The sequence below is a fragment of the Anomalospiza imberbis genome, chromosome 6 (genome assembly GCF_031753505.1).
Source record: "Anomalospiza imberbis isolate Cuckoo-Finch-1a 21T00152 chromosome 6, ASM3175350v1, whole genome shotgun sequence".
Taxonomy (NCBI): Eukaryota; Metazoa; Chordata; class Aves; order Passeriformes; family Viduidae; genus Anomalospiza; species Anomalospiza imberbis.
The window spans coordinates 47,813,479-47,831,704 of NC_089686.1; the positions used below are offsets into that span (position 1 = coordinate 47,813,479).

At 42.6% G+C, this 18,226-nt stretch overlaps 1 protein-coding gene and 1 long non-coding RNA gene across 6 annotated transcripts in view; both read left to right on the forward strand.

Moving 5' to 3' along the window:
• Nucleotides 1-3,211, forward strand: part of KCNQ1 (potassium voltage-gated channel subfamily Q member 1) — a 329,508-nt gene extending 326,297 nt beyond the window's left edge. For all 5 annotated transcript variants that reach the window (XM_068193958.1, XM_068193957.1, XM_068193959.1 and 2 more), the window contains one exon: nucleotides 1,123-3,211. In XM_068193958.1, the coding sequence (XP_068050059.1) occupies nucleotides 1,123-1,326 (204 nt within the window). In that variant the 3' untranslated portion in view covers nucleotides 1,327-3,211. The remainder of the gene's footprint in view (nucleotides 1-1,122) is intronic.
• Nucleotides 3,212-4,589: 1,378 nt separating this feature from the next.
• Nucleotides 4,590-17,273, forward strand: LOC137476012 (uncharacterized). The gene is made up of 3 exons (XR_011000193.1): nucleotides 4,590-6,189; nucleotides 7,749-11,252; nucleotides 16,763-17,273. It is a non-coding gene; the product is annotated as an uncharacterized lncRNA (long non-coding RNA).
• The last annotated feature ends 953 nt before the right edge of the window (nucleotides 17,274-18,226 follow it).

Genomic DNA, 18,226 nt, shown 5'->3' on the forward strand with positions numbered 1-18,226 from the left:
GGAGGCCATAAGGCAGAGACTTACTGCTTCATTTCAATGCTTTTACCACACAAAGGGTCAGAGAGTGGGCAGGACTTTGAAGCTAGAAGTGCCCATCTTGCCCTTGGGATATTTTGCTCAGTGCAGAGAGGAGGCTCCCAATGCCAGATAAAAGGGGTGACACTCCTAGAAAAACCTAAATCTCAGTTTTCCTGTGAGTACCACAAATATATGCCGAAAAACATCCATAACCTAACCTCTCTTAGGTATCAGCTTTTTCACTGTATTTTTCTCCTAAACATTAGAAGAAAGACCAGAAAAAAGAAGGACGGGGGGAGAGAAGTGAAATTAAATAATTTAAGTAGCCTCTGTCTAAAGAAGAAAATGAGCGTTACGGATGCGGGCTGAACCCTTGGTGTCCCCCAGTCAAGAAATTAATTTTCAGCCATCTTGGAATTCTTAGTTTCTGTCTTGCTGAGGATCATGTCATTCAGATGGCAATCCTAGGGAATGCTGTGTCAGTGGGCTTTGAGAGCATTAAACTGACTCATGTCTCACCCCCAGCTGCTATTCACTCATGGCAGTGAAAATACCGATGGGCATTTTGTGGCCTGAGATGTTAAGTGAACCCAAATGTAGCAAAGAGCATCACTCAGTCCCAGCTTAAGAGTTGATTAGATCACTGCAAGTCAAGCAGTTATTTACTACAGCATATTGATATTATTAGGGCATAGAAGCATGCTATAAGTTTATAATTTTTTTAAACAAATATGGACACAATAATAACAAAAAAATTAAAAAAAAAAAAAAAAAACACCCACAGAAATTCAGTTCTGGGACTTAGTTCCCTATTCCAGCACATCTTTTTAAAATCACATTTGTCATGTGTTCACCCAGATATAAAATGAGTGTCAAAGCACACACCAGAGGTGAGTATTAGCACGGTTGTCCCCATCCAACCCTGACCTATTGCATTAAATTTCTAATGATCTGTTTGATGAACTGTGAATCTGTGGCACCTTCACAGAGGTTGCTGTGATCCTAATTAATGTTACACGTATGTCACCCAGTTTGTTGCAATTTTCTTGCATGCTGCTCCTAAACATCCTCCTAAACAAAAAAAAAATCCCTTTGCCTTTGTAGGTCACACAAATGGACCAGAAGCTGAACCTCATCACGGACATGCTGCATCATCTGGTTTCCTGTCAGCAGGCGGATCAGGGCAACAACAGATCATCTCAGAGAGGCAACAACAACGTCAGTTCTGAGCATTTCCTCCCTAACAACACCCTGCCCACCTACGAGCAGCTGACAGTACCAGGAGGAAACAAAGACGACATCTCCTGATGTGGTGCAAGTCTGGGTTGGATTGTTCCTACTTTTCTCCTCTGAACGGGACTGAGTGTTGAGAACCTGGGAGAAATTAAGTTCATCAGCCAACCAAGAAATTGCACAACTGCTGTATCTACACCACTAGTCTCAAACATGCTAAAGTTTCCCACAGTAGCCAAAGGATTGCCAGGCTGTCTTCCACCAGGCAAAACTTCTGGAAGCTCCACATTGATTTTGTTCCTGAACAAATGATCACAACGTGTTATTTCTCAAAAAGACCAAAATGATGTATAGACAGGCAAAATGGCAAGGATTTAGAGCTCCTGTAATAATAATAATAATAATAATAGTAATAATAATATTCTAATAATACTTGAACTTAGATGGAAAAAAATGCATTCTGTTTATGAATCTGCAGATAGCAATTTATTTCTATTACTAAGGTTTTTAAAACAAACTAGGATAACTTATGTTGTTTTTATTGTATAAACATACACTAACATTCTAGACAATAACAAACCACATACTGAATGATTTTCTTTTTCTGTTTTATTTTAGTGTTACTACATAAACAGTTATCAGATAATGACCAGATTTTTTAAATCTGTTTTTCTTCAGGGAGGAACTAATCCTTAATCTGGAACAATACTATTTATAGTGGAAAGTGCTATAGATTTTCTAAGATATCAGTTTTTCCTGGGGAGACAATAAAGTATTATATAGCAAAAAATCATTCTGCTTTCTAAAAAATTGTTGCCAAAGAATTTATATATAAATAGAAAACACAGTGGTCTGAATGTACTTGTCCTGAGCATTTTAAAAGGAAGGCTTTATACTTCTTAAATCTACTGTTTTTTAGCTTACAGATGCCAAGAATAATACAAGAGGCTGAAGTGGCTGGACTTAACTGGTCAAGTGTTTGAGCTGGCCACTCACAGAACATCCATAATTCTTGCAGGAATCAAGACTTCAGCTCAGGAAAGCATCTCTAATCCACAGAGCACATATGACAATTTTAATATTTCCATGAATAATGTCTTGAGAAACTCAACCCCCTACAAGAGTCAACTGGTATTGGCAAGTGCCAGCTCTTTATTTAGAGAATTGAGGGTTCAGCTACAACCCATGGAGCTGTAATACGCTGCCCCACATGATGACTGCAATGAAACCAACAGTGTTGGCTCAGTGTGAGTTCTCACACACACACAAGGTGAGCAGGAGTTGGGCTTTGATTACTAAGGCTGAAATTGCAGAGACTCAGCACCTGAATCATGTCAGTCTTTAAAGCTGACAGCCTCAGGAAAAGCTCTTTAGTCCAACGGGGTGGTAGTGGTAGCTCAAACTGCTGTGGAAACAAGTTGTACACAGATTTATCAGTTCTTGCACTTTGAGCATCCTACACATCCAGTGCACCCTGTTCCCCTCACTGCAGAGCCTGTACCCCACGGGGGTCTCCCTCTCCTGGGGGATGCCCTAAAGCCTCATACCTTGGCACAGCAGTTTATATTTACCAGTCTTTTGACCAGTATTACCAATCTGAAATACTGATGCATAATGAATGAGATCACAGGGAACCTCCTCATAGGCAACTTTCACATTCTAGGCTTTCTTTCAAACATTTCATCTCTTTGACTTGGACTGCAGAGAAAGTCCTATATTAAATATACTGTATTTAACTTTCCAGATTCTGATACAGTTATCCAGCCTCTCTGTTGTACAGTAGATAAATGTTATGGGTGTAGAAATTTACAGGCATAAAGAAGAATTGTATCAGGGCATTATATTTTCGTGGAAATCAAAATTATTCTCATGATTTTGAACATTTTTTTAAATTAGATTTGCTATGTAACTTCAGGTTATCAATCAGCCTGTTAATTCCCTAATAAAATACAGGACAAGAGTTCCATGTCTTTTGCTTATTCTAAAATCCAGACACTTGATATACACAAGAAAGCAGATGGCTTTTCTTCTCCTATCTCTCTTAGCCCACTGTACAGTGTAAACATGCCTTATTTGCAAGGCATGACTGTAAGGCTTCTGCTGATTCTTCACTAGAGAAATAAAAGAAAATGTGGATTTTATCAGCTGGGATGACTGGAGAGAAAGGTGTGTCACATAGCCCTGGCTGAAAGCAGACAGGTCTGTGTATTTCTAGGGGCATTGTTTTAAACAGAAAATGTGTCCATTCCTGCCTGTTTGTTCCCAAGACCAGACCTCCATTCTCTGTTTGACACCTAATCTTGGTAATAATAGCGTGGCACAGCAAACACTTAATGCAAAACATGATTTCCCTTTCTTGTCAATTGATCTGTAACCAGCTGAAAGTCTCCATTGGAACCTTATTTGTTGGAATCACTGGATTTGACAGGTTTTTGAGGCTGGTGGCCAGTTGTGATGTCAGTGATTCCTCACCTGAGTCCAGCTGATCCTTTCAAAAGGTACAAAGCTCTGAGATCTACTACTTCAAACCTTAAAATCCACCTCACCCTAAGGAAAAGAAGATAATCCCTTTTCCCTGGTGATGAGGGTTGTTATAAAATGAGCCATCAAAATTTGCCATGCAGCTTCCTGGAGCCAGCCATCCACAAGGGCTCACTAGAGACAGATCTGATCTCTCTGCTTGGAGGGACTGCCTGGAATTATCTGCCCTGCTGGGGCTCTGGGGCTTCATATCTCAATGACTTCTCCCGGAAGCAGGTGCCTCAGCATCTTTCTTGCACAGAGAACAGCAGTGGGAAGATGAGCTGAGCAGTCCAACACCGCAGCAGCCTGAAGTAGCCAGCATGCAGTGAGAATGTGTTTCTGCTAAAACCTTTCCTACTGGTGTCTCCTGTTTGGCCAAACTGTCCTGAGTTGGGGATTTTTAAGTGGGTAGGAAATGTTTGCAAGTATCTTGAAAGGGAGCAAAGGAAACAGTAAGGCAGGCCAAACCTTGACTTTATAACTATCTGCCCCATTTTTTTGAGCTGTATTAAAATAAATGCATGTGAAACTGCAAAATAAGCCTCTTTCTTGGAGCAGCTCAATAGCAGTTTGCATTTCCAGACTGGTGTAAATTAAGCCTAGACCCTCATCCCTGATAAATAAAATAAAAAATAGTCATCTGAAAAAATGCTGGCTGGCTTAGCTTCCCCAGCCTACCAGGGGGATGCCAGATGGATGCCAGATCTAGATAGTAGGAAGCCAAGGAATAGGGGAGGAGGCAAAACATGGGGTTGCCCAGCTGAAGGTGGTGATGAAAGCTTGCCCTGCCTCAGCCTGCAGCAGAGGCAGACGATGTGCAAGTTTGCAAAAAAGAAGATCCATGGGAGGTGGAGAGGATTTGTGCAGGGGAGGAGTTGTAGTCCATGAGCAAAATCTGAGCTCCTGGTGAGGGGACTGTATTGGGATTCAAAAGACAGAATCACTGCCTGGCATCAGCATTAATCTGCAGTGTGACCTCAGGGCGAGTCATTTCACCTGCCTGGCCACATCTGCTGCCCCCTCTCCTGCACTCAGCCCACTTGTTTGTTTAGACCACAAATTCCTTAGGAAGGGAGGGCCCCTTTCTGTGTGTTTGCTCAGTGCCTACACAAAGGGACCTGCCCTCTGGGGACTGGAGGTACCACTCTCAGATAAATTATTACCCACCCTGGAGTCCTGCTACAGGCAAACCCTTAATTATTCCGGGCCCAAGGAGTTTCAGTTGGAAGTGCCTGCTGCCAAACCAACGGTTAGAGGAGGCTGGGGTTTAGGTCCCCTTCGACATAGTATCTTACAAAAGGAGATCAGGAGCCTGGCCATCGCTCATTTTCACTCTTCTGCCCTAAAGCAGGTTCATTTCAAATAACACAATGGGCCACTGCTATGCACTGCTTAGCTCTAGCTAAGGCAGAAACCTTTGGATGTCAGTGGATTGAACAGATACTTTACTACAGCAAATTAAGGTTTGTTGTTGCTAGCAGATACCTTTGGGCTGATTTAGCACCCATCAGTTCTGAGTAAGCTGGAAATATTCCAGGCTGGTGAGCTTTAAAGGTCTGGGCAAGAAACAAGCTGCTTTTTTGAAAAACGAAAAAGTGAAACACAGGAAGATCTTCTTTTCTGGGAGTTTAAAGAGAAAAGGTTAAAATAGTTTTAAGCTAATCCTCATGTACCCTGCTGAGATGGGTTTTACTGCTGGGGTGGTGGTTTGGGAAGAGGAGAGGCATTTAGAAGAAAAGGAAAAAGATTGAAGGTATGATGCAGCTCCCATGAAAATGTACTTGATTTATGTTGGCTTGGAGTTGGGTATTGCCTGCAGTGGGACTGCTCAGTCCATGCAGGTCAGTGTAAGCCTTTGGAAGTTGAAAATGTGCAGTAAAGATTCCTTTCCATGGCTTTCAGTGGAAGCTGGGCTCAGCTCTGTAGGCAGCATTCCTTTCTTTGTGGTCACAGAGCCACAGAACCATGCGAATTCACAAGTTTCTGCTTCCCATTTCTGTTTTCAAATTATTGGTTTCTAATATTCCTGCATGCCACTTGAGTTTTCAAGCCAAAATGATTAGAGGTATTTCCTTACACTTCAGTGATGTGAGTCCTACTGCACACACACAACACAGAGCATTAAAATTCCCTCCAATTTCATTTGAAATAGCTTCTGTAATGTTTTGTACCTTGGGTCTCCTAAGCAGCAGGAGCAGCTGTGCTGAAGGCAGCAGGTGGTTATGCATGTACGATGTGGAGGGGAGACTTAGCTACATCCCATGATGTAGCTATGGAATTGCCAGAAGGTGTTGAGTTCAGGTTGAAACTAGCAAGGATTTTTGAGAACACTGGCTTTTTTGCTCTTGTCTGTGGTCTGACTTTGATGTCTAAGAAGTGTGAATGTCAGCTGAAGCTTTTCTTTTGTGGTTGCAGGTTTTCTGTGTTGTTCCCCTGATGTCCAAAAAGATGTGCATTTATGCTCAGCCTTTTGTCAGTGAGGATGTTGACAGCACCAGGACCCTCTGTCTTCAGTGCCTATTTTCAAAAAACTTATGAGAACTTAATTATTTTCTATCCTTCTGTCAAGTTGAATTGAACAAGGCCAACAGGTTCAAAAGTTATTAGGGGGAGGCAAAACAAACACAGCATGAGTGCATTAACCTTGTTTTCACAGGAACTGGGCTGAAAGTCCTCTCTCTCCCTACCCAAACAAAGAGGTCTGGAAGAAATGTAACCCCTCACTTTGGAGTAGAAGACCACTTCTAACTCCTGGAATGAGGAGGAGACATGCAGGAGACATGTTCTTGGGTTTTGTTTGCTCCTGCAAGACTTGATGCACCTTGCCTTTGGATCAGCTATTGAAAAATGCTGGAAAATAGCTTTTTCCTCACGTTGCTTCCAATGACAGTGGCTTAAAACATCAAAATGTTTGGTGCTGCAGCAAAGAACACACAGGTGCTGGATGGGCACATTATGAGCCATGCCCATGTGTGTTACTGTAACACAGCACAGTATCCAAAGAGAGATTGTCTGCATCACTGGCAGGGGAGCACTGCTGGGGAAGGGCTGGCCCGAAGGAGCGGTATTGTCCAAGTTCACATCAGTCCCGCTTGAGCTGGCAACTGCTGCCTCTGGAGGAGACTTCCCGGGCATCTGACATGAGACATTGTGCTCTCTGCCTGTGGATTTGCACCTAAGAAGAGCTGATCTATAAAGCCTGTCTTGAAACCATCTTGGAGCTACGTTTGCTTCAGAGCTAGCGTTGCTCTGGCAGGCTGCCCAGGGATTTAGGCTCGGTTAATCCAAGCTTGGCTCTCCATGGCAGACACCCATGGAACAAAGGGAATAAAGCTTCCACGACCCCATCAAGCTGCTGGTCAGTCTCTCAGCCAGGTACAGAAAGTAGGTTAGGCAGCCCTCAGTGAACTGTCGTGGATCAGAAAGGGCCAAATTCCCAGCAGGGGTGTGCAGACAAATCCATAGAGATTTTCTTGCCATAATTTCCTGAGTCTGGGAGCCTCACACACTGAGCTTCCAATGCCTGTGCATTTCACACAATCTTCAAAGCCAGCAGTGCTGAAATTCATCACTGCTGCTTTCTGTGCAAGTAATCTTACAGGGAAATAAAAAGCAAGAAGGAAAGAAGGAAAATAAATTCAGTTTTCACTTCTGCTATATGTTACATCCTTAGGATTATATTGATTATTGATTTTTAAACATCAGTATGTTTGAGTTGATACAGGTAGTACCAATGCTGTAAGAATGATAATCATGTGTGAAGGATTAGGGTTACAAGCAGTTTGTGAGATGTTATCATCTGTTGTTTAAGCATTGCCTAATAATTTGTCAGTCCTAATGGTCACGAGTTGGATTTTTAACTGGGCTGTCTGTACATCGAACCTAAATGTACATGTGATTCAGGTTTTACTCTTTTTACATCTTTGGCTGTTATCCTTCTTGTAAATTTGCTTTGATTACATCCCTTTTCCTAGTTCCTTCTGTTCATTGAACCACTGTCTGCAGGTTTGATGGGCAGAGGGATTCATGCACTTCAGATCACTTTTGGGAACAATCAGGTAAGAGTTACCCCCATGAGGACTGGTCACAACTGCACCAGGGAGTCTTTTGCAAGCCACAATGTCTTTTTAATCATAATTTGTGTTGTAAAGCTTGAATGACAGATGTGCTTCCCATGCTGAATGCCTCCTCTGCCAGTGCTGCAGGAGCTGCAGACTCACAGCCACCACCACCACTACGTGTGCTCGCTTGCAGCCATTGTGGAGCAGATTTGAAATAGCGCCTTTGCTTAAACGGTTGCAAATGTTTCCCTGTTATTTCAGTTGGCAATCAAGCCAGCACTTTCTTCTCCATTTATTTTCTTTCCTGTGCTGAGAAGTGGGAGAATACTCTGCAGCTGCAAGACAGAAACCAGAAGCAGGGGAGCACATAGGTGCACCAAAAGACAGGTCTTGTCATTAAGCAAAATGTACTGCCCCAAACATACACATTTCAGTCCCTGTTTCTTGCAGCCTGAGCATCACTTTTACTGCCCTGGCTTGATCTTCTTGCACCCAAATGTATTAAGTGCCTTAATACACCTTTGAAATACCCTGAAGTGTCCTGAGCCTTGATTTCCATCTGGTTCTCCCTCTTCCACAACTTGATCGAGGTCTCAGTCCAAAGCCAACAGGAAGGCTTTTGGCTGGCTCTGGTGGCAGTGGAGCTGGAGCCCCGGGATGTTTGCCGGTGCCTGGCCCTGTCAGGCACGTTAGTCACTGCTCCTTGGCACGGCACAGCCTGTGATTAGCATTTCCTTCCTACGCCAGTCCTTCATGCCGCCGCTTCAGCCCTGACTTTTTGTTTTCCTCCTTCCCCCCTTCCCAGCCAAAGGGGAGAACAATTCCTGGAAAAGAAAAATGCTCTTTCCCCTGCATTGCCGAAACCTTTGCAGGGAGCTCTGGGGAGGAGAGAGTAGACTTTGGAGAACATATGGCTAAAAGCATTTGGGGGTTTTCAGATGGTAAATGACCGATGAGGTCTCAAAGGGGTTTTATTTATAAATGATAGACTCCTGAGAGAGAAATAATTGCTGCTCTCCCAGGCGTAAAAAAGCAATTCACCTGACATAAAACCCAGGGATAAAATTAGCTAAATGAAAGCAAGATATGGCAACTGTATTAAGCCGCTTTTTTTTTACTCTCTCCCTTCCCTGCTGAATGGTGAATCATTTTAATTTTGTTTTCCCCTCCTTTCTTGGAAGGAGAAAAAAACAACCAAAAAAAAAAGCCAACGCCAAAGCAGTGCCTTGGGTCTGAAAGAACAGATGGTGCCCTGGGCGGCCCTCCGGAGCGCTCGGCGGCGTGCATTCCTCCACTCCAGCACTCAGATAACTGAGTTATACAGCACACGACCATCTGGTGTATGACACATCTTGTGTCCCCCGGACAATGCCCCAGCAAACCTCTTCAGGGGAGAGGTTAGTTTCTAGGGTAACAGCAGCATGTGCAGCTCCAGGCCTTATTGAGATTCAGGGCTCCTCACTTGTCCCTATTCTTCTCCTCTCTATTGTTGTCACTTGAGCTTTTGCTGCTTGGTTACACCGAGACTGACAATATCCATCAGTATTTTGTCCCCGGCCCAGAAACCATTGTCTCCAAATTTTGTTTCATTATTTATGTTTTCAATATCCAATGGCTGACTGAAGCATCTGCTGTAGAGTGATAAGGCAAGTGCCTATTGAGGAGAGCTGTGCTGCTGCCTGACAACGATGGTTTGAATTATTTAGGTTGTGGTTGGACAAGCATTTGCAAAAAGCAGGGTATCCATGAAGCACTGAGGTGACTTTATTTATTTCTCTGTTTCAGGTTTTTTTAGGTGCTCACATCTTTTAATCCAGACCCCAAAAGAGCTTAAAGCCTCTGTAAAGAAGTCAGCACTGAAGAAATAGCTCTGTTTATTGACTAGAGGTCTCTAGATGTTTCTTGTGGGAAACTATTTGGGATTGAAAAAAAAATTAGGGGTTTACCTTCCTTTTAATTTTCTGTGGGGTTTGTTTTGAAGTGACTTTGGAGTTTGAGCATTCATTCTCTCCACTTATTTAAAGAGCCAAGGTCTGCCTTATAACCATGACCAAGCACTATGCACAGTACTCTAAAATTCCATTTCAGCAAGCTAAACTTAATCAGCAAAGAGAAGTAGTAGGTGCTTTCTCCACCAATAAAAGACACGTGCCCCACTGAATCATTTAGTCCGTTACAGAACAATTATACCAGCAGTGTTACCTTCCTCACGTATCTGTAATTGTCACAACCAGCCAAAATCCCCCCAAATTCTTCTTACATCTGCATGAAGTAGACTGGTCATTCAATAGAGTGAAAATACCTGTCCAAAGATGTAAAACATCAAGCAAGAGTTCTAAGCGTTAAAAACACACAACTAAGAAAGCACAATTGATGCCTAAGCAAAATTTGCTTAACTGCAGGCCTCAGTCAAGGTATGAGAAACTTTAAAACACTGCATTGTATGTCAGGTGCAGGTCAAGTATTAGAGAACCAGCAATAACTGTTAAGAGAGGTTCTGTATACATGTATGAAATAATAATAACTATATATATTGATTTTGTGATAAATTTGCCATAACATCGTCTGATATATTATTTTCACACATTTATAAATGGAGATTTTACTTTCAAAGTAACATTTGTAAAATATGGATATATGACCCTAAAGGCAATTTTTAAATCATTTGCCTAAAATGTTTCAGAGCTACTGTGAGGAAAAGAGGAAAAAAATTTGGGGTTTTCCCCTCATGTAATAACATCTTTTTTGTAGACTCATGGCAGGAAATAAGAGTAAGATGCAACCCTGAGCCTGGTTTTAAATATTCTAATGAAATTCAGTTTTGAATTGCAGCATGTCCTGCCCCTGACCTGCTCGTGAGGTGTGCATTTGCTTCATCACATGCTTGAGCTGGCATCTGATCATCAAACAGAGACCACATTAGGGTGCGTGTGTAAGAGGAGGAGGAGCTGATCCTGGTCAAGCCTGGCTTAGCAGTGTTTCGCTTAGCAGATTTCAGCAGTGAGGAGGAAGGGACGGAGTTCCTATTTTCCTGTTTAAGCGTTGAAAATTGTCAGCAGTTTGTTCCATCAGAGCCTCTGCATTACCTGTGTAGGTGCAAAACCCTCCACTTAGCCAACCAAGCAGAGCCAGCTGGGAAGGTGCCCGAGAAGCACCTGGGTTTCAGGTGTTTGTGAGTGCTCAGGGAAGGTCCAAACACCCAAGTCTGTCACGTGGACTGCAAATGGGGCTCCGTTGTGCAGCCTTTTTCCACTTCTCACAGCCCTCCTACCTCCACTCTCCCAGCTTCAGGGATGAGGTCTGCAGCCCTGAGGGGCCTCAGCACCTCTCCAGCTTTAGAACATGAGAACAGCTGGAAGTGAACCAGAGCAGGCTGTCCCCTCTGCAGAAGGTGCTCTGCTCTCCATGCAGTACGAGGTGAGGTGTTTCTTTAAGAATTGTGGAAGCTGCGCCCAGTGTTGAGCCTTCACCTGGAGTACTGTGTAGCAGTCTGGTTACTTGAGCTGGATGAGTTTTTCCTGAATGTGGCATGGAGCAGAAGAAGGGTAACAAGGGTGGTCAGAGAAATTAAGGGCCTGTGTTAGGAGTTTCTCTATCTAACCCAAAGAAGAAAAAGGCTAAGACTGGTTTCCTTAAACATATAGGAAGGAGAATTGCTGTTTCACCCAAAGGGCAATGTTGGCATGAGAACAAATATGTAAGTTGTCCACAAATAGATTTTTGAAGGTTTCTAAACATCACAGAAGGGGATTTCTGCAACGGCACTCTGGTGAAAATATGAGGAACTAAACCTCTGAGCTTTAAGGTGGCACTTGATCAATTTGTGAGAGAGGTGATAGGTTGTAATTGCCTGCAAAGGCAGGGAACTGGTCCTTGTGACTTAGGACATCTCTTACTCTCCAGTATTTCATTAGTTTTAAAGTCTCAAGAGCCCATTAGAGCATCTGGCCTGAATTTCTGTGTGATATAGGCCATAGATGTTAGATCTCACCCAGTTACCTTTTGCTGAGCCCAGCAATTTATCTGACATAGGTATCTTACCATCACCAGAGAAAGAAATGTTATATGTATCTCTATATTTAAATACATATAATTTTTTATCACTATTTAAAGAAAAGTGAAGGCACACAGAGGCACAAGTGGTACATGCAGTATGAAAGCAGATGAGAGAACTCACTTCACTTCTAGAAGTTCTTGCCTGCAGACTTCAGCCTAGAAGGGTTCGTCCAAAGGAGCTGGTTTTATCTCCCTCGGGGGAAAGAGGAGCTGCCATTTTCTTGACTGATCAATCCCGAGTGAGGAAGGTGAGCCAGGCAGATACTGCATATTGCAATATCCATCCCTGCCTTTACTGTCTTGTCACTTCAGGGGAGCTAATTAGGAGCAAATAGGGGCTGAAAAGAAAGCCCAAGAGGGGTCTCTATCTCTGAAAGCAAAGGCTGCTTACAGGAAAAATCTCAGCTCAACCAGGAGGGAACCTTAATCTTTCCCATTTTACATAGAGGAAGGACAAGCCATGGCATATGAAGCTTTGCTCAATTACATGAAGAAGTGAGCATTTTTCTAGGATTGTACGAAGATGTCTGTGTAGTGTTTGAGGGCCACCCTTGACCATGCTGCTCTGCCATTGTCCAAACTTCTGAGAGCCAGATGAAGCCAACCAGTTTTTCATATAATCTGTTTCATTGACAGCATAGCAAATGGCCTCTTAGCAAAGAGGTTTCTCTTTGGAAAGGATCACTGAAGAGTCAGAAAAACAAATTAAATTAAGAAGCATAAAGCAGAGTGCCATGGGCAGAGGGCAGAAGAATATACTGCTGTTTGCATGTGATCTAAGTCAGAGGTACTCAGTTTTTCCAGGAATATCTGAATACTTTCATACTTAAAAAAAAAAAATCATGGCACAGACTGTTTAGATGAAAAAGCAAAACAAAACAAATGAGGCCATGAGACATGATGCAATTTGCATCTAAATACCTTTTAGAGATAAGAACGTGTTCAGAGGAAAACACAGTATTTTTCAGAGGAAAACACAGTATCATGAGACTTACTTTCTGGTATCTTTGTGGGAACCAAATGAATTGCAAAACATCTGCAAGGTCCAAAGTGTCAATTATGCCTTTATGTACGTGGAGGAAATGTCACATGATGGAGGCAGTCATTGGACATGGTCAATTGTAGGGTTTTATCCTTTGCTTAGCCTTAAAGCCTCGCTCAACAGTCAGGTTAGACAATGGCACTGTCAGAGCAGGAGATGGATCAGTTTGGCCACTCAGAGGAGGTGCTTATCAGCACAGAAAGTGTCCCCAGCCTTGGACAGCGCTGACATTTCGCTTGCAAAGCCTGGCTCGGGGCTGCTTCGAACAAGTAGGCTTCCAGATTTGCACGTCCAGAAGCAGCCAAATGAAAAACGGAGCACAAAGCACAGATATCAGCTAGGATTTGCAGAAGTAATCATGCAAATGAAGTAATTTTCCAAAGTTTCACTTAAATCAGGTCTGTGTTTCTTGGTAAGATTTCTCCTCCACAATTTATTTAAAAAAATGCCAACTTTGCAAAGGCATCTTACAGGAATATATAAAAGGAGGTTGTGCATCATTCAAGGACTGTAGGAGCTGCCAAACAAGAAGAATGGTTTTGAAAGGCCCATATGTGTGACTCTGAATGCCAAATATCCTCATTTTAATGGCTTGTGTGTTACAGTTTATACTGAGCGCTTCAACAAGTCCCAGTAATATTCTTTCCGGATTTGCAAACTTGCACTGCTTCTCCAGGAAACTTTTAAATCCAGCAACATTTGTAATACACAGTTTGTGTGTGTTTTACTGCAGACAATGTCTGCACAAAACAACATCTACAGCCTGTAAAATAGCACAGAAATGCCACTGGCACAGTTTCCAGCCGGGCTCCGATCTCTCCGTCCGTGGTTGATCACTCTCTAGTCCATGCTATCCATGTGTCAGCTGACATGTTTAGGTCCTTCGAAGCCCACACAGATGCTGTCAGAACCTGTGTGCAACAGTCATCTGCAAGAGGGGATCTGTAGGGGGCGTTTTTATGGCAATTAATGCAGAACATTCCACCAGAACCACCAGAGAATCCTGCAAAATGGGACAGTTTCTCCAAAGTCTGGTTTCTACGTTTGTGGAAAGAAAATCAACAGCCTGAACTGCATCAGCCTTGTCAACTCCACAGCTGCAACCATCATCCTCTTACTCTTTAATTACACTTTGTCACATGCAGATTATTGGCATCAGCTCCTCTCCTATTATGGAAGCTTTGGATTGAGCTTGTAAACATTATTTTTAATTATTATATTATTGCATCACTATGGATGCCTTTGTAAAGCCTGCGTGACTAGGCAAACGTGTCTGGCTTCACTCTGAGTGTCTGTCCCACCAAATGGGATGCTATTTGCAAGATATGAGCCAGGCTGGATAAGAAAATGAGCAGCAGATGGGGGGAGGAGGAGGCAGGGAGGGAAAATGTTTGGTAAGAAGTAACTAACTCCTATGGCATATGTGTTTCTGCTGCCAGACTGTGGTGGTGTTGGTGCTGACACTATAACACCACTGTGTAACCTACACAAAGAAAACAGGAGCCTCAATTACATAACTTGTAAAAAGTCTTTTTAGGGTCAAGGAAGGAATCTGGGCCAAGGGATTCTAGATCTGTGTGATCCAAGCAAGGAGATAAATGAGCAGAAAGGGAGACATGCAGAACAAGTGTTTTCTATTGCTTTAGAATGTGTGCCACCAAAACTGGAAATTAAACATCAAGAAAGAAATCCATTCTGAATTGGAAGAGCCTTCACACGGTTTTAACTTGGATTTTTGTATTTAGTGTAGCTGTGTTTACCAGTGCAGTGTGAGTTAGAGTTTGAGAGAGATTTTACCTGCAGGAGGAGTTCAGTCCCCTGCTGAACTCCTAATCTCTGCATCCTCCTGCCTTTGGCCTACAGAAGTGTTCGGTGCTTGTTCTGCCTAAAGTACTGGTCAAAAGCCTGGCTTAAATTAATATATCCAAGAGGACAGTGATGGTTATGCTCTGGTTGTGATGAGCTGTCAGTAACTAAACAAGTTATGACAAGGTAACCCATACACCTAAAGAAGAAAAACAACTAGAAAAGGGATGGAATTTGCTCTACTGGGAAGCAGTAAGTTGCCTAGTAATCAAAATGACAGCATTTATTTAAAGTTTGTTGGATAAGCCTACCAAGACAGGTATTCCAGGAAAGGGTGGAGTTCATATCACAATTCCAGGAATGGATAGGATTTTTATGAAGGGAGCAGACACAGATCATGTCCACTTTGAGATAAACCTACTGGACAGGTTTGAAGTGCATCACTGTTTGGGATGGATTACAGCAACACGAGTTTGGCTTCCATTTGTAAGGGAGCAAGAGGGAAGACTGCTGTACAAGACGGTTCTAGCAGCAAAATTACTGGAAGGGATGATTCCTGGAAACTGTTCTTCATTTGAAATGTATGGCAACAGCTTCTCTATGCTAATGAAGCTTGTGTAAGTAATATCTCTGCAAAAGAAAACATTTAATACAGTATAAATCCAGCATCTGATGGTGAATGGATCAGGCTCCAGCCTTCAAGACGTCTCTAAAGGAAAACAGTAAATGCCAGGAGGGGTCAGACTGTTGTCCATCATCTCTGTGGGAGAAAATGGCTTATATTTAGGGGGTGGGAAATCATACAAAACCATATAATTTCTAACTGGGGAAAGTTATCTGTTAGAATTTCTTATTTCTGTGTTGGTTAATGTCCTTTCACATGTTTAGAAGAATTATCTACCAACTGAACTGAACTCAAAATATTAGTGTCCAGTCCCTCCCCTTCCAAGATCTTGTCATCAAGAAAATAGCGCAAGAAAGTGTTTAATGGACTCATGCTGGTTTGGCTTCTTGAGAAGTTGCTGAGTGACCAACCAATAGGGGTAGATTCCTTCAAAGCCAGTTGTGCATGGAGAAATGCAGGTTCATCAGGAGAGGAACTTGTTTTCTTCAAAACTTTATGTGTCAGTGTCAGTGACTGCATTATTCCTGTCCCCCTACAAGGGGGGAGGGAGCGGGGGCTCCTCTCAGTATTTTCACCTGAAAATACTCTAATTCACATATTTTACGAAAGTGTTGGCATTTACTGAGCATGCTGAGAAAACACCAGATGGGGACTATCCAGCTGGTAGTTCCCTATGGACTTGGGAATATTGATGGTACTTCCAGCTTTACTCTTCCTTAAAGGTTAGGATAGAAAGTTAGGAACTACCAACGTGTTTGTTTTGCAAAACAAGGACTGTTTTTCCTCCAGCTGCCTTGTGCCTCCTCTCTGGCAGATTCACTGCTCACAGGTCAAATAAAAAGGCAATTTTTGCCATCACTGAAATGAAGATTCATTGAGATTGCATAAATCCTGGCTTGAATACCTCCTGTTGAAGCTGGTGAAAATACTGTATGGGGGTGCAGTGGGAGCTGAGCCAGGCTTAGCACTCTCCTGGTTACACAGATCATAAAATGAAGGTGGATGTCTCCCAGGAAACCAGGCTGCCACGGCAATTTTCTGCTAGATTCCACACTGTGGCTTGAAATGAATGGTATTTAGGCTATGAACAGGGAAGGCAGTGGCTTAAAACAGCAGCTTTGCCGTTACTTCACCAAAGATGATCTGGTGATTTGTTTTCTGAGTTGCAGCTTTTGAATGCATAGGATTACCCAAAAGTTTTTGGGTTTCTTTGTTGCAAAAAGGAGCTTTTTAGCTTCTTTGTTTGAGCAGGTGGGATGGAGGTGGGAAGTGTGATCAGAATGCAAAGCATCCTGAAAGTGGACAAAACCTAGTTTGTATGCACCTGGCACATAATTGACTTCTGCTTGCAGCCTCTGAGCACTGTTGTGCCCTCTGCCACTTCCATGATGTTCACAGGTGTGGGGCAGCCAAGCAGGAATACCCTCATGAACAAAACTCCTCCCTGTTGGCTCTTTGCTACCCTTGTTACCTAATTCCATCTACAGAGAACCTTGGAAAAGACCCCGTCCTGGGTGAGTAGCACTGCCAGTGTGTTCCCAAGGAGGATGGAGGGGCACCTGTCTAGGGGTGATGTTTTAATCTTTCTGTGTTTATCTGTAGAGGAGTAAAAATGCTTCATCATCTCCTTTCTCTGTTAAACACAAGTAAGGAAAGCTTAGGGTAGTATTTTTCTTGTGGTGTATTTTGGAGTTGTTAGCTAAGTAGGTTTGCCTCTAGTAGAGAAACATGCTCAATGTTGTTTATCAGGAAAAGATCAAGAGCAGAAAATGTGCACTGAGCTGCCAAAAAAGCCCCATCATCTCTGATGTTACCCTCAGGTACACAGCTAGGGTTTAACCAGGTGTACTCTATAGGGGAGCCGTGCAATGTCCCATTTGGCAGGTGTGTAAATGCTACTGATAAGAGAATAATTCAGTCTCAGCAGCTGCTCAGCTCAGGGTCTTCTGACTCTGAGCTCAGGAAAGAGCCAAGGCAGATCAGACTGGGACAGGTTTTTAGCATATCCTTCTTCACAGCACAATGTCTTGATCCCAGATCTATCCACCTGTGTGCTCCTTCTCCATCTCAGGGCTCCCCATTTACTCTGGGAAGCTCCTCCTCTCACAGACCCATTCACTGCAATTCCATTTGCTTAGTTTTCCTCCCTTTCCATATTCAACTGCACAAAAACATGTTAAGGCAAGTTTCTCATATCTAATCAACAATGTCAGGTGCCTGTGTTTCAATTAACCCAGTCTGAACCCTCCTGAAGATGGATTCTGGCAAGAACCAAGCACCAGCCAGACCAGTTATTATGGACCAGTTAAGATCCCCACCATAGAAAACAACATTTTCCAAGTACAATCACAATCCTGTCCTGTAGTTCTTCACTATTTTGATTAGATTTTTTTTTTCTCTTTACACACTTAGTATTGGCCTCACTAGTTATCCTGTATTTTTTTTGGACTGCTAATGTGTTTATTCAAACAGTATTTGTTAATATTTGAGCTTTATCTCCTCTGTTTGAATACTAGTCCTGTCCCTTTTTTATCCACTTGTCCCTCTGGGATTCTGTATATTTTGGTACCTCTTCTTTTTATTAAATATTCCTCTTAAAAGTACTGCATTTGATTTTGCATAATGGTAGATTTTGCTCCTGGAACAACTCTGCCACCTTTCTTTGGCCAAATTACACGTACGTCAGTTATTAATGAAACATTCTCTAACATGACACTCAGAATTTTTAAAATATATCCAAAAATCAACATTTAAGTACTTTAATTTTGCTATCACTCACCTGGCTATTGTGAAAAAGCATTACCCTCATTTTAAAATCACTTCAGGTGTTTTTGTGTAATAAAATTTAAACTGTACAAACTT